The 14,166-nt window shown below is 56.1% G+C and overlaps 1 protein-coding gene across 1 annotated transcript; it reads left to right on the top strand.

Moving 5' to 3' along the window:
* Positions 1 to 4,195: 4,195 nt before the first annotated feature.
* LMJF_31_1330 (hypothetical protein) lies at positions 4,196 to 9,913 on the top strand (the record flags this gene model as incomplete). The annotated part of the gene is made up of 1 exon (XM_001685066.1): positions 4,196 to 9,913. The coding sequence occupies one exon, from the start codon at positions 4,196 to 4,198 to the stop codon at positions 9,911 to 9,913; it is 5,718 nt and encodes a 1,905-aa protein (XP_001685118.1).
* Positions 9,914 to 14,166: the final 4,253 nt, after the last annotated feature.

The following is a 14,166-nucleotide window of genomic DNA, read 5'->3' as shown; positions in this document are numbered from 1 at the left end:
CTTCCACCAGAGCCTCCGCCCTGGAGCAGGACCGCGGACGTGGACGGCGTGGATGGAGGCGCGCGGTCCAGCCGAGTCGGTGCTGCGCCGGTGGCGCAGCGGGTATGCGAGGAAGAGGGACGGGGCGGGACAGGAGGAGCCCGTGAGACGCACGGCCCGCCTTGACGGCACGACGACTCGCGCTAGAGGGACCCGAATGCAGCCGTGGTGCGACAGGGGCAGGAGAGGTGTGGCTGTGCGCGTATGTCTGCTGGCGCGCTCGTGGTGAAATGGGCACATGGGCAAAAACAGAACAAGCAAAAAACGCTGTTGTGCTCTTTAGATGTCGAGGGATGAGTGTTGCTCCTGCTCCCCCTCATCAGAGTTCCCTGTGAGCACTGTTGCCGCTGCAACGTGGGACATTGGAAAGCGATGTGCATGCTCTCTCTTCTCTGAAGCGACTTTTGACTCTTGTTCGATGCGCGGCACGAGTAGTAGCAGTGGTGAAAAGGTGGCGACACCTGGCACAAAATGACCGCACACTTGTGAGAAAAGTTTTGTTGTTCGTGTGTGGATAGTAACGCAGCTCTTTGGTAGCTTTGGTACCTATGTGAGGGGCAACCACGTGTGTGTCTCTCTCTCTGTGGGTCCGCGTTCTCCGGCTTTGCATAGCAGCTCCCCGCACCGCATCAGTATGCGCGTGTGCGTGTGCAGTCAGTGTAAGCAATCGCTGTGCGATGTCGTGTCTTGTTGAGACGCACATTGTGAAGAGTTGCTTGCCGTACTGGCACGGAGCGTGGCGCTTCATGCTTGGTGTATGTGTGGCACCGACTCCGGGCTGCTCTGGTTATCTGTGGCATGTTTCATGCAACTCTCTCCGTTGCCCCCTCTTCCCCAACTCTCTTGCATCCTCTCCATCGCGCGTTCTGCTGATCTCGACGTAGTCGCACCCGCGCACGCACACACTTGCACAAAATCAAACAAAACGCGCCTGCGAACTCCCTTTGCTGCACCACGCCACCCTACGGCGACTTTCCTTGCGACTGTTATCGGCTGGGCCTTTCTCCCCTTCTAGCACTCCCTCGTCCTTCTCCTCATCCTGCCCGACCTCTTTTGTGCAGGACGTAAAGTTCTCGAGTGTCCGGACATTCTGAAAAAGGGCGATTTTGCTTACTTCTTTCCTCGAGTCGGAGTATCCAAACATCACTAACAACACACATCGGCGCAGAAGCATTGCCGCAAGGTGAACGGGGAAGTTACAACCGACCCTCTCCCTCTTTTGCTTTTTTTTTGCCTGCGTTTGTTGTGCGCCGGTGCGGAGGTGCCAGTTGCAGAACTACCACCACCACCACCACCACCACCACTCGCCCAGGTTACAACAAGCATAACTGTCTCTCTCTCTCTCTCTCTATATATATATATATATATATTGATTGTCGTTTCAAGGTCAACACGGCGGTTTGCTGTTAGGCTTTTCTCGTTGGTATCAACCCTCGGATTTTTTTTGCTTGTGCGCAGTGCTACGTCACACTCACAACCATTTTTCTTTTTCCCCCTTTTCTCCCTCGGCCCTTTGCTTTGTTTTGTTGCTGTTTTGTTTATTTTTCAACCGCGCACGCGCTCACCCTTTCGTGTAGACGCGTGCTCCTTCGTCTCTCTGCATGTCTGTTCCTCCCTTGCTCTGTTCATTAGCTATCGTACTACTCTCATATTCTCAACGGTACCTCTTTTCGTTTTTTTTTTCGTTGTTTTGTTCTGATATATTTCTCCCTTTCCTCTTTATATAGCGAATTGATTTCGCTGGCGTATTTACTCGATCTCCTCTCCCTGGCTTGTGTGTACCTGCTTCACTCAGCAGCGTCGAAGACCGGTACGCTGTTCAGCGAGTTGTTGTACCGTGTCTTTGGCTTGCTCTTTTTTTGTATTTTTTTGTTTGGTACGTTGTACTGTTATGCCGAGAAGAGTGTGAGCGTCTGTGCACTTGTTGGCTTCGTGACTCTTTCTCCCCTCTGTTCACTGCGGACTCTGACGCACCAAGGTCTGTGCACCACTACGCACACATTCATGACGAGAGCACCGAAAAAGTGAAAAGAGGGAGCTGCTTTGCTTCGGTGGAAAGAAGGCGAAGAGACCGATAAATGCGATAAAATTTTCTCCTTTTCTTTGGTTGCGTCCCCCCCAACAGACTCGCTTGCACACACGCACACGCGGTGGCTTTCTCTCGCACATACTCAGCGTCGCGCACGAGTTGCTGCTTTCGCCTTCTCGACTTTTTTTTCGTCTTTGCTTGCTCCCCCCCCCTCCCCCACAACGTCTTGCTCCGTAGTTGATTGCTGCCTTCCTCGTCGTTGTTTTCTTCACACCTCTGCAGCCCTCCTCCCTCCAACAACACACCCCCTCTGCGCATATCAGCTCGTGCGCGTTGCCGGTCTATTACCCTTCGCTTAGTCTCTCTCTCTCCCCCTCTTCTCCCGCTTGCCTTCCTCCGCGGACTTCCTTGGCGGGCACTCGTTTTACGCCTCATCGTGTGATTTTGTCGGTATACGGGGCTCACATGCGCGGACTCTTCCCTTGCAGGTGACGTTCTGTGTGTATGTGTGTGTGTTTGGGGGGAGTGTGAGACTGCGCGCGTGCGCTGTTTTGTGTTGCTGTGTTGTGTAACGCCCTTCGTGTATCTTTTTCATTGCTTAGCCAGCGGAGCGAAAGGTGATCCACGCTCTCCACCGCAAACGAAAGCGAGGCCCTCCTCTCCCATCACATCCCCACCAACCCGGCTGTGGATCTCACAAAAAGAAAAGGAAACATAAAACCACTGCTCGCGCACGCCGCGTATACACTGTCCCTCGCTTGCTCTCCCTGCTAAACGCCTCTCGTCGTCGTCGTCTCGTTGTCTTCCTCTCTCATTTTTTTTCTTCATAGGCCTTGTGTCTGTGCTCGTGGGGCGTGCTCCTTGGCGTTTGCCTACCCCCTCCTTCTCCCCCCTGCGGAGTGGCACTGGCGACTCCTCGCCCCTCCTCTTCTCCATCATTGTGTAGTCGTGCAGCTTATTCTCGCCAGGCTCATTTTGGTTTCGCTACGCCTTCATTATAATTTGTGCCCCCCCCCTCATCAGAGCCTTTCTCTTTGAGTGCTGCACTGGTTGTTGCCACATCTCCCGTACGGCTAATTCGTTCTCTCTCTATTTGTGGGCGTGCGTGCTTCCAACTTCCCCCCCCCCGCTCTCTCTCTCTCTTTCTCTCTTTCTCGCCTCTTTGTTTTTTGTTGTGTTTAGCCGTTGCCTTGTAGACGGTTTCGTTCCGATTTTGCGGTCGCACTGCTTTGGTGTTTATTTTTGTTTTTTTTTTTCATGGTGGTACTGTGCTTGTTTTCTTCTGTTGACTTAACGCCACGTAGTCGTTGGCTGACCCGACGCGAATATAGAACACACACACACACACACACACACACACGGAAACACGGACAGGCAGACAGACGCGCGCACCAATCAGCAAAGAGAGACACAGAAGCATCAAAAAGTTTCGGTTTTGTACCAAGTAAATGAGTGCCGTAGAGACATCGAGGTGAAATCATTTTGTATTGTCCTCTTTTCCTGTTTCTTTCCCCTTTTTTCCACGCCGTCTTGTGTCGTAGCTCCGACCTACCATTGGTGCCTCCTCTCCGCCTCCCTTCTCTTTTCCTTGTGTGTGCATCGGATCGTTTTTCTTTTCTGGTTTCTTTTTCGTCCTGTTACTGGCCAGATCGCCCCTCTTTTTCGTTTTCGTTTCCGCTCACCGTGGCGTGTTTTGCGTTGTATCTTGCTCGTTCTGCGGTTTTCTGTCCTCCCCCCTCTTCCCCTTTTGCCGCAGAGGTGACCGTGAGCGTGAAACTGTTTATCTTATCTCAACTCTTCTGTGCCAGCCCTCTGCATCCTCGGTTTTCTCTTTCTTATCCTGCGTCTGTCTCTTCTTTTTCGGATATATCCCACGAGACAAAAACAAATTTTCGCTCTGGCGCAGTTGTCTGGCTCTGTTGCTCTCTTTTCTCGTTGCCCCCCCCCTCCCTACCTCCCCATCCCACTCCCCACCCCCGCGCCCCCTCTTCGCGCGCTGCGGAGCTCTCTCAGCTGATTCAAAGGTCTGCGCTGGTGCGTGTCTCTGCGAAGATCTTCACTTCTCTCCCTTTTCGTCTTTGTTCAACTGCTGAGCTGAGCGTTCTTTGCGTTTTCTCTAGGCAGAAAATGAGCTCGGCTGAACGAAATACCCGCATCAGCGGCCACAGGGGTCACAAGCACTCCCGTGCCGCTAGACGCCGAGCCGACATCGAGTCGTCCGCTCACTTCGACCCGCACTGCAGCGGGGACTTTGATGATTTAAGCCTGCTGCCGCTGTGCACGCAGATTTTGCACGTGCAGTTTGATGACCTGTCCTCGTCAGAGCCGTCCATCAGTGCTGCTCACGGGTCGGACTTTCCACACGCCCCTGGCGCCGCAGCGTCTCTTACCTCTTTCAACAACAAAAACCAACCGCCACAACCGCTGCAGATGGTGCCAACGCTGTCGTTTCAGAATGTGCACAGTGCCAGTGCCGGTGCAGCTGATACCTCACGAACGGACCATGCCAATGGCCACAAAGACCGTCGACAGCGCAAGCAAAAGCCAGAGTGTTCGCAGCAGGACTGCCACGCTAGCGGAGCTATTCGCTCGCCGCCGTGGTCAACGATGAACTACCCTCTGAGCAGTGTCGGCAGTCACAACGTCGCGCTAGAACCTTCGTCATCGTCTCTGACGGCCTCGTGCTTTAGCGTCGGTCCCAACGGCGTCAGCGGAGGGTATTCCGATTCTACGGGAGGCGTTTCCGGGGCTGCGGGGTGCGGCGACGGCGCCTTGGCAGCGGCAGCGGCGTGGCCCGACTGCGGCGGCAGTGGGAGTGCGCGTTCGCCGCTGCAACGGGCACATCACAGCAGCAATGTGGGAACTGCGAGCACTGGTGCTGACGGTGGTGGCAACGTCGCGATCGCGGATGGGAATGAGTACGCCATACTTCAGCCGCAGCTTATGCAGATGCTCCTCCAGCAGCAGCAGCAGCAGGGCACTGCACCACCAAACACCTTCATGCCCTCCAGCTCTCCGAGGACGAACACACTGAAAGGGCTGAGGGATTCATCTACCGCTGGCAGTGCTCCGACGATGTCCGCCATCAGCGCCTGCCTGATGCAGCTGGTGAGCAGAAACGGAGGCAATGAGGCTGTGCAGACGACTCCTAATGCACCACTGCAGCAGCTATTCGCTCCTAACCCGCTGCCACCGCCCTCGCCGTCTACTGAGCCGTCGCCACGAGCGCCTCAGAGCAACAGCATCATCGACTCAGATAGTGTGCCGACAGTGCCGTCGCTCGGCGCCCCCGGCACCCGCATCGTTTACGCCGAAGCCCAGATGCGAGGCAACACCGCGACCAAGTGTTTGGCGAGTACAAGGGCCAGAGGCTTCGGTAGCAACAACCCACCAGCAGCGTCGTCCGGATCGCTGGGCCAGACAAGCCTTCACCCCTACCACTTTGGCTCACCGCTACCCCCGGCAGCGTCTAGGAAGGATTCAGAGGGAGGAGCAGATATAAACACGCTTGCCCCGACAGCTTTGCTGACTGCCGTTAACCCGCTGCACCACGCCTTTTCTCCACTGCCCCCCTCTAGTACGGCGACTCTGCCCATGCTGTCGGCTGGGATGTACTCTCCTTTCACGGGTGCCGTGCCGCACTCTCAGCCCGGCCTCCCTCCGCCACCACCGCCCACGGCTGCGCAGTCACAGCCGCCTCTTAAGCCAACGAGCCGTGCTGGCAATCGGCATCGAAACCGAGGACGCGGCACAGCGCCGGCCACCGAGAACCACAACACCTCCGCCGGCGGCAACGACCGCAACCGTAGCCGGCGTCAGCAGGTAGCCGAGGACGGCCACGCGAGCAGCCGGCAAGGCGCTACCGCTCCCACCGCGGGCGATGCACACGCCGAGCCCAAGAATGGTGCAAACTTCGTTGTTGGTGCGTGGTACGAGGGCGTTGTAAAGCGCTACAATCCGCTACGCGGCTTTGGCTTCTTAACTTGCACGCACCAGCTGCACTTCGACCTCCACGCCTGCGAGCGTGCCTGCACTCGCCACGCGGATGCGGTGCACGGGAAGCAGCAGCAGCAGCAGCAGCGCGACCTGGAGAAAGCCGCGGTCGCCGCCACGTCCGGCACGAGCGCAACGTTGCAGTGCATCAACGAGGGCGCACGGGTGCAAGCCGAGCAGCGGTCGCTCTCGAGCAAGAGCGTGTTGCGCGCAGACGACACAAGCACCGCGCCACTTTCGGCTTCGATAGACTCTGCCAAGGAGAGCGACATCTGCTTACCGCACAACGCGGTGGCCACCGAGGCCCACCGCGAGGGCAACACCGACGCAGCGGCGCCTGCTGCAACTACAGGCACAAAGAACGCGGAGGTCGCTGACGCTGCTGATGCCACTGTCTCGTCCGCCACCGTGATGACGTCGACTGGTAAGGCTCACGGCACCGTCGTGTACAGCACGATGCAGTGGTACCTCCACATGATGGGCGCGACGGGTAAGCAAACCTCTGCTGAGGGTACTGTCGCTGCACGGGAAGCCGAAGACGACGCTGATGAAGGCAAACACAGCTATCGTGCATCATTTGAGGATCTTGGCACGCTGGAGCGTGAGCCAGCGCAGCTGGGCGACATATTCGTGCATCACTCCTGTATTTCCATGAATGGCTTTCGCGTCTTTGTGCAGGGCACAGCGGTACGCTTCAGTGTGGCTGTGTTGATGGACACGGTGCAGGCGGTCGACGTCATCCCACTTGGCCCCGAGTGGGAACAGCCGCTGTCGCCGGAAGCGCTCGCACAGCCGCCCCTGTACAAGGTCACTCCTACCGCAGCCACTGTGCTTCGCTACCACCGCCTGGAGGAGCAGCGCGACGACGACACAGGCAAAAAGTCTGGCGGTGGCCTGCAGAGTCGCGTGGGCGGCATGTCTGCGCAGTGGACCGACATGGCTGTTATTCCCTCACCGGCCATTCCAAACTCTGTCGAGGGCCAGAGCGGGCTTCTCGTCGTGCGTGTGCCGCCGAAGACGGGGCCGATTTCATCCCAGACAACGTTGACGTCGACGAGGAGTGGGGCGGCGACACCCGGCCTAGCAGCGATGACGAGCGCCTCGGCCACCACCACCGCTACCAGGGGCGGTGTCGACACCTCGCAGCGTACACACGCAACGGAGCACTGGAGCGCAATGCCGCATACTGTTGCAGCAACTAGCGCTCAGGTGAGCGATGCGAGCACCAAGGAGCCGATGTGTACAGGCGCCAAGGAAGCCTTACGCGGCGGCCCGCAGTTGCTGGATGTGATCCATCCAGACAGCATCGCCGCCACGTTCTTGGCCATCGACAGAGAGGATCAGAGGACGTTGCAGGGCAAGCCAGACGCACCCATGATCACACCGGCGACTCCAGTGCCATCAAGGAATTGCAACGCGTTCCATGAGACGACGATGAAGGCGACGGAGTCGAGCATGCCGGCCGCAGAGGTGGAAAGCCTGACGAACCGAACGTCCCTGGAGAATGTGCCCAGGAATCAGCTGAACAGGGACCCAAGCGTCTTTTCTGACGGTTGGCTGACGAGTAGCAACAACGATCTGACGAGCGTCCACGGCAACACCGGTGGCACCGGCATGCAGATGAGTGGGCGTGACTCACGCAACGTCACGATGGTGACTGTGACCGCGACGAACCCGGCGCAGAACAGCGACCGCAACACCGGCAGCCACAGTCAGGCGCCGCCGAACAGCATCGATGATCTGAAGGACAGCCGCGGCCGCGGAAGTGGCACGATACCGACCAGCATGTTTGGCGACTGCAAGGACCTTGTCTTGTCTGGCAACATGGATGAGCAGGCAATCTCTTCCTTTAACGGCTGTGGAGCTGGCCGCAAGGTTGACAAGAACGACTGTGGGGGCAACGAAAGGGCAGCAGGAGGCGCAGCGGCAGCAGCGGCCAGTTGCAGCGGTGTGGCAGTTTTGGCACATCCGAAAACTGCTACTCACAGCGCCGCCGCTGCAGCACAAGGGGTTGCACCTTTGCCGGCTAACGGTGACTTCTCTGAACCCCGCTCGCATGACGACGGGGAGTTATGTGAGGTGCTTGTGCGCTCGCACAGCGGCAGTGACAGCGCAGAGGACGAAAAGGATTCGATCCCGACGACGCCCTCGGTCAACACGATCCCAGAATCGAACCTCGGTCTAGTGCTTGACTGGACGGAGCTGTTCAACCTCAAGATAGCCAACGAGAGGGTGAAGGATATTGTGAAGCACAAGACAGACTTCAAATTGCTTCCTCACCACAGCGTGAAAATCATCGCAGCGGCAGCGACACCGAACCAGATGAGTGACGGCAGTTCCAGCTTTGACGCCGCTGCGCTTGTGCCGAAGGTGGTGCCACTTTCCGCCGTTTGTGAGCTCGATAGCAGCTCTTCGCGCGGCGTGGAAGAAGGTGAGGGCGTTGCAGAGGTCAGTGGCTGCCGAAGCGCGCCTGGCAGCTGCAGTAATCACGGCGATCCAGTCGGTCGTGAGGCGAACCCTTCGTCGTCACAGCCGCCAATGCGTGGCGGCGACAGTGGTCAGACTGGCACAACGCAGCTGACACGGGATGAGAGCAGCTGCAATGGCCATGAGGCTCGCCCGCGAACTGGCAAGCCCCAGAAGAGCAGCAGGGCCGACGGCCAGCGGAAGTGGCTTAAGGACAAGACGGTGCCTGCATTCGTGATGGTGGACATGGCCGACCTGCCCCCAAAGCTGGCAGCGCAGGTGCCGCGTGGTGTCACCGTCATCGCGCTGCCACGTGAGACCGTGAAAGACCTCAAGATCAAGACCATCTCCGTCCCGCGAGATGCGAGCAGTGATCCTGTGTCTCCATGCTTGGCGGAGGTGCAGTCTGCCGTACCCGTTGCCGGGGGGCCTCGAACCTCTGGCAGTAAAGCACATGTGCCTTTTCACGGACCGGTGCAAGCAGCTGGAGGGCGGAACGTCTCTTCCTCATTGGCTGCACGTAGACCGAGTGGTAATGTGCCGGCGCATGGCCACGCGGAGCGCACCGACAGCGAATTCTACCGCAAACCGGTGGTTTCCTTCGACAAGAAGACGACTTCGATCTGCAGCGCGCCCGCGCTGGACGGTGGAAAATGCAGCGACTCATGCAGCCCAGAGAATGGTTGCCATGCGTTGCCGTTTACCCTAGCGCTTCCGCAGAGTCAGCAGGTCTGTCAGCCCTTACCGAGAACATCGATGGAGAGAAAGCCCGACCCAATGCTGAACAAAAGCAGCAGGGGCAGCGTCAACACCTTCAAGACGAGCTCCTACTCGGTGCCGATGCCGCAGAGCCTCATCAACGTCCTGTCTTCGCCGTGGATCCAGGACAGCGCAGCGTTGTCGCAGCCACTTCCATACCCAATGCAGCAGCAGCCACCGCAGCATCTGTTTGCGTTGCAACAGCAGCTCCAGCGCAGCACCCCCTCCGGCAGCCAACTGACCTCTATCCGTACTACCCTCGGTCATGCAAGCAATAACACTCTTTCCCAACAGCAGCGTGAGCCTTTGAATCCCGTCTTTGCGTCTCTCAACGGCACGGCAGCCCTGCAGGCGGCGACTTGCATTGCGAATGGCTCGTATGCTGCACTGGACAGCAGCGGTCTCTACCCGAGCCAGTGTATAAGCGCCGGCGTCGGCATGGGTACTGGCGCGCAGCCGTCCATGTGGGCCCCCAGCCATGCTCTGGCGCCTGCCCAGCCCGTCTGTGCGCCTCCACCACTTCCCGTCTCTTCACCGCAAGCTGTACCGAGCGGGACAGCCTTGTCGGCCTCACCGCAGGCTTCATCTTGGTGGTGCTCCTCCCAGGGAAACGGGCGGTCCTCGTAGACGACTGAAGTGAATGTGTGTACGTGCCATCGCGTCTTCGCGTTTGTGCGGCAGAGGTGCATTTGTATTGCGGTTGGCGTTACGCTGTTTGGCCGTTTGCCGCCCCTCTTCCTGTCGCCCTCCCCTGCCTTTGTTTTTTGTGTGTGTTCTTGTTGGTTGTCGTTTCCAAGCCTCATCGTTGGCTTTCCTTTTTTTTTTTACCCTATCGCGTTTCCTGCGCGTCAGCAGTGCGGTTATGTCGTCTTGCGTTTTGTTGTCGGTATTGTCTGCTTGTGCTTGTTGCCTGTCGGTGTGGACGGTCGTTGTGGTTTTGTGCGGGCACAGTCTTCATGTGTGCGCGTGGCTGTTGGGTTCAGATAATCTTCTTTTGCTCTCTTTGGTTCGGTGTTGCCAATCTCATCTCTTGTTGGTTCGTCTCTCTCTCTCTCTCTCTCTGTTTCTGTGTGTTCTGCAGATGCGGGAGTCCTCCCTGTCCCGCCTCTCCTTCGAATGCTTCTCGGTGTTTTCTCATCCTCGCATCTCAGCTCATGTGTTTTGCTTTGCCTTCTCGTTTTCGTTCTCCTTCTCCTCCTCCTCCCTCCTTGGTGCTACAGAACATCCTCAAAACACTTGTAGCTCTTCCATACTTCAGCGGTCCTGCTTGTATCGTGTTGTATTAACCGTTTTTGTTGTGTTGATGTTTGTTTGCCTCGGCGTCTTGCTCACTGTTCTGCCTGCACGGCTCTCTGCCTCTGTGTGTGTCAACTGGATTCTGTCAACTTTCTCGAAGTCGACAGCATACATACATATATGCACATAGGCATGTCTACCTGTAGATACACATAAAACGATAAAGGTTTCTCTATTTATACGTGCATATATATTTGTGCATGCATGTATATGCGCAGTGCAGTTTTTCTTTTGAGGGACGAGTCTTCTGTCCCTCCCTCTCCTTTTTTCCGTCATTCGGTGCCTCTCAATGCCCCCCCCCCACCTCCTCCTCTGTATACGCCCATACACGATATATCCACCCGTTCACACGCGCTTCTCGGCAAAACGTGCACGGCGATGCCAATCCATGGGCTGGCAGAAAGCAGAAGGCCAACAAAGTAGTCATGCGGCTGCGGAGCGCATCGATATTCTGTACGTATGTGTACGGGTGGTAAGGCGGTGTGGTCCCGTCCTGGCACGCTCGTTGAATGAGGCGCCTTTGCTCCTTGCGTTTATTCACTGACACTCCTGCGGATGCTGCTGTTGTCTTCCATTCATCTTTTTCGCTTCACTTTGCGTTTACGGTCCATCTTTGCCTTGTCCGGTGTATGTCTTCGACTCTGTCTCTCTTCGTTGTGCCAGCACTTATGTGTTCTCTCTCGATTTGCGGAGGAGGTGCCTGACTGCGTGGCGTGTCTCTGCCCATCATGTCTCGGATCTTCTCTTCTGGACCCTCGTGTTCTCCTTTCCTTTCACCTCCTCGGGTGCTCAATCCGTCTTTGCGCTACGGGGACGAAAGAGACCGCCAACATGACACATCAACCAAAATAAAAATGAACAAAAGGTGGCATTGACAGCATCGAGCAAACGCTGAGAAGACGCGAGCTCGCGAGCCATCAGGCAGCGTCCATGGGCAGTCGACATGATTGCACACAGTTGCTGCTATTGTTTTCTTATTAGTATTATTATTTTGGTTATTGTTTTGGTTATTGTTGCGGGTACTCGTCAGTTTTTCGTTTTCTCCTCACCGAATCATTGAATGGGGCGCCGAACCTCTCTTCCTCTCCACATCGCTTCGTCCCCGGCCTCGCTAGTGTTTTTGTTTATTTTGCCTCCATCGTCGTGCGGGTTTATTCCTTTCCTATGTGTGGGACGCTTTCCCTCTATCGCGTTCGTGTGTGTAGTGTGTGTAATGTGTGTGTAGTGTGTGTGTGTAGTGTGTGTCTGTGCTGACCGTTTTCTCCAGCACTCCGCATCTCCCTTCTAGATGTCGGCGCTGGTTTGCAATTGGCTGGTTGTCCTTGATCGCCGGGCGAATCGATTCCCCTCTTGCCTGTCGGAGCGATGGTAGCCTTGTTTGTCACATGCACCGCCTCTGATAGCGCGCTAGGGAGCCCGATCAAGGAGAAGTCTACACATGCAAGCTACACGCACCCACAGCACCGTGCGCGGCTCCATACCTGAAGGCGACGTCCTTCAAGAAAAGCTGATGTGGTGCAATACGAAGTTTGTCGTTCCGTAGACCCAGGGACGGAAGAAAAAACAAAGAAGAGAATCACGGCAACCGTTCCTCTTCTGTTATTTTCTGTTCGCATGTGTGCAGAACCCCTGCACCGGTTGACCTTCATTCACGGGCAGCGGTCACACAGGCGTGCACGCACAGGAAAGGAAAACCGCACATCCGAACCTTTCTTTCTACAGGGTCAACTTTATCAAGTGACTCGGGCTCGAATACAGGCATGCGCCTCACCACTTGCATACGTGGGACGCACCAGGTAAGGAAAGGAACACGCTTGTCTGTCATGCGACAGGTGCCCGCTCTTTCCTTTCCTCTCCTCTCTCTATACAAGGCTCCGTGCCTACACTCTCTTGTTTCATGAAGTATGATGTGTTCTTTGTTTGCTGCTGTTGTTGTCTTGTACAGTTTATTTTGTTTTTATTTGTATTTTCCGTTTTCCCCTTCGCCTTGAAGGTTTGTTTGTGGTTGCACCTCGCTCCTTTCTTTTCGTGGTGCCCTTCGTCGAGCACGTCTCTCTACAGTGCTTGTGCTGCTGCATGTTTCCATCTCTGCTCCTCTTCCATCCACCCCATTCCTCTTTTGCTTTTGTTTTCGGGAGCCCTTGCGCGGTTGGCCGGTGGTATGTGCGAGGCGTTCATTTTCGTTCCCGCTCGCGTTTTGTTTTTGTGTGTGTTTTCGGCTGCATATCTTATATGGGCCGTCTCCCCGTCCTCGCACGATTCGTTTCGTTGACGTATATGTTCTTTTTCGGGACTTTGTGCGTACTTGTCACCGCTTATGTATATATGTGTGTGTGTGTGCGTATGTGTGTGTCCCTCCTTGCTTTTTTTTTTCGGCCGCGTGCACGTTTTTTTTTTGTCAGTGCTGAATCGATCCTCCCGCTAAGCCTCTCCGCAGGTGTGCGAGCAGCACCACACAAAAGCTTTCCATTACAGGTAAGTGTAGTGCGGATACGGGCACTTTGCCTCAGACAGGAGATCATGGAGGGCATGGTGGCGAGAAGGGGGCGAAGTTGTACAAAGGCAACGTGAAATCTCGCTAGTTTGAAGAAGCGATCGCTTCCGCTGCGTGCCCCCTGGCCACTGGGCGTCTCTGCTGTGACGGTGGGGCCACATTCAGCCGCCGCATATTTGCTATTGCCGCTTCGCCTGCTACGCTTCCGTCTCTGTGCTCTTCCGACTCGATTTTCGTGAAGTCACTCGCTGGTTCTCTCTTTGTATGATTGCGTGCTTCGCTGCTCACATGGTTACTTACGTCTGCACCACCCGCCCGCTCTCGCTCTCTCGTCGTCTCCCCATTTTACCAGAATGGGCAGGTCTCTGTCTCCGTTTTGTATGTGTTATCTCCTGTGCTCCCCTCTCACATGTTCTCCTTCAGTGGTATGCGCACACTCAGCCAACGGTGGAGAGGTAGCGGATGGCGTTCTTCATGGCGGCCTTGAACCGCCCTCCTCCCTCGCCTCTCCTTTTGCTTGCTTGTCTCCATCACTTCTTTTCCCTTGCTCACGTCAGCGCAGGCAGAGACGCAACGGAAAACACGCGCCGTGGGTGCATGGCAACCTCCATCCCCTTATCTTGCGTCGCTCTTGCTTGTCTTTTCTGGTTGAGCATCTCCTCGGGCACTCTTTTTTGTTCGTCTCCCCTTTTTCTTATGCGCACGTTCCAGGTATTAGTGAAATGCTCGTGATGGCTCTCTCATGTTGTGCCCGGCGGGGGCACACTCCTTCCTACGAAGTCGCTCCTTACGTTGATTCACGCAGGGCTCGTTGTCCCCATTCGCATCATCGCGCACTTTAACACGGGTTTTGACTTTTCTCTACTTCGTCCGCATATATATGTATATTCTCTCTTGCTTTTTCAACCCCTTGCTTGAAGTTTCGACCGCGCTGCCTGCTCTTACGTTGTCTCGCCTCCTCCGATCGCTCTTCCCTTTTCAGGCTCGGTCACTACAGCAGTGAAGCGCTCATCTCTACGCGTACGCACACACACCTCCACCTTTCGCCTATCTTTCCTTCTTTCTGTGCCTCGTTGTGGGTTCTCGAGCA

Source organism: Leishmania major, chromosome 31 (genome assembly GCF_000002725.2).
Source record: "Leishmania major strain Friedlin complete genome, chromosome 31".
Lineage (NCBI taxonomy): Eukaryota > Euglenozoa > Kinetoplastea > Trypanosomatida > Trypanosomatidae > Leishmania > Leishmania major.
This window is presented reverse-complemented; position numbering and strand designations above follow the sequence as displayed.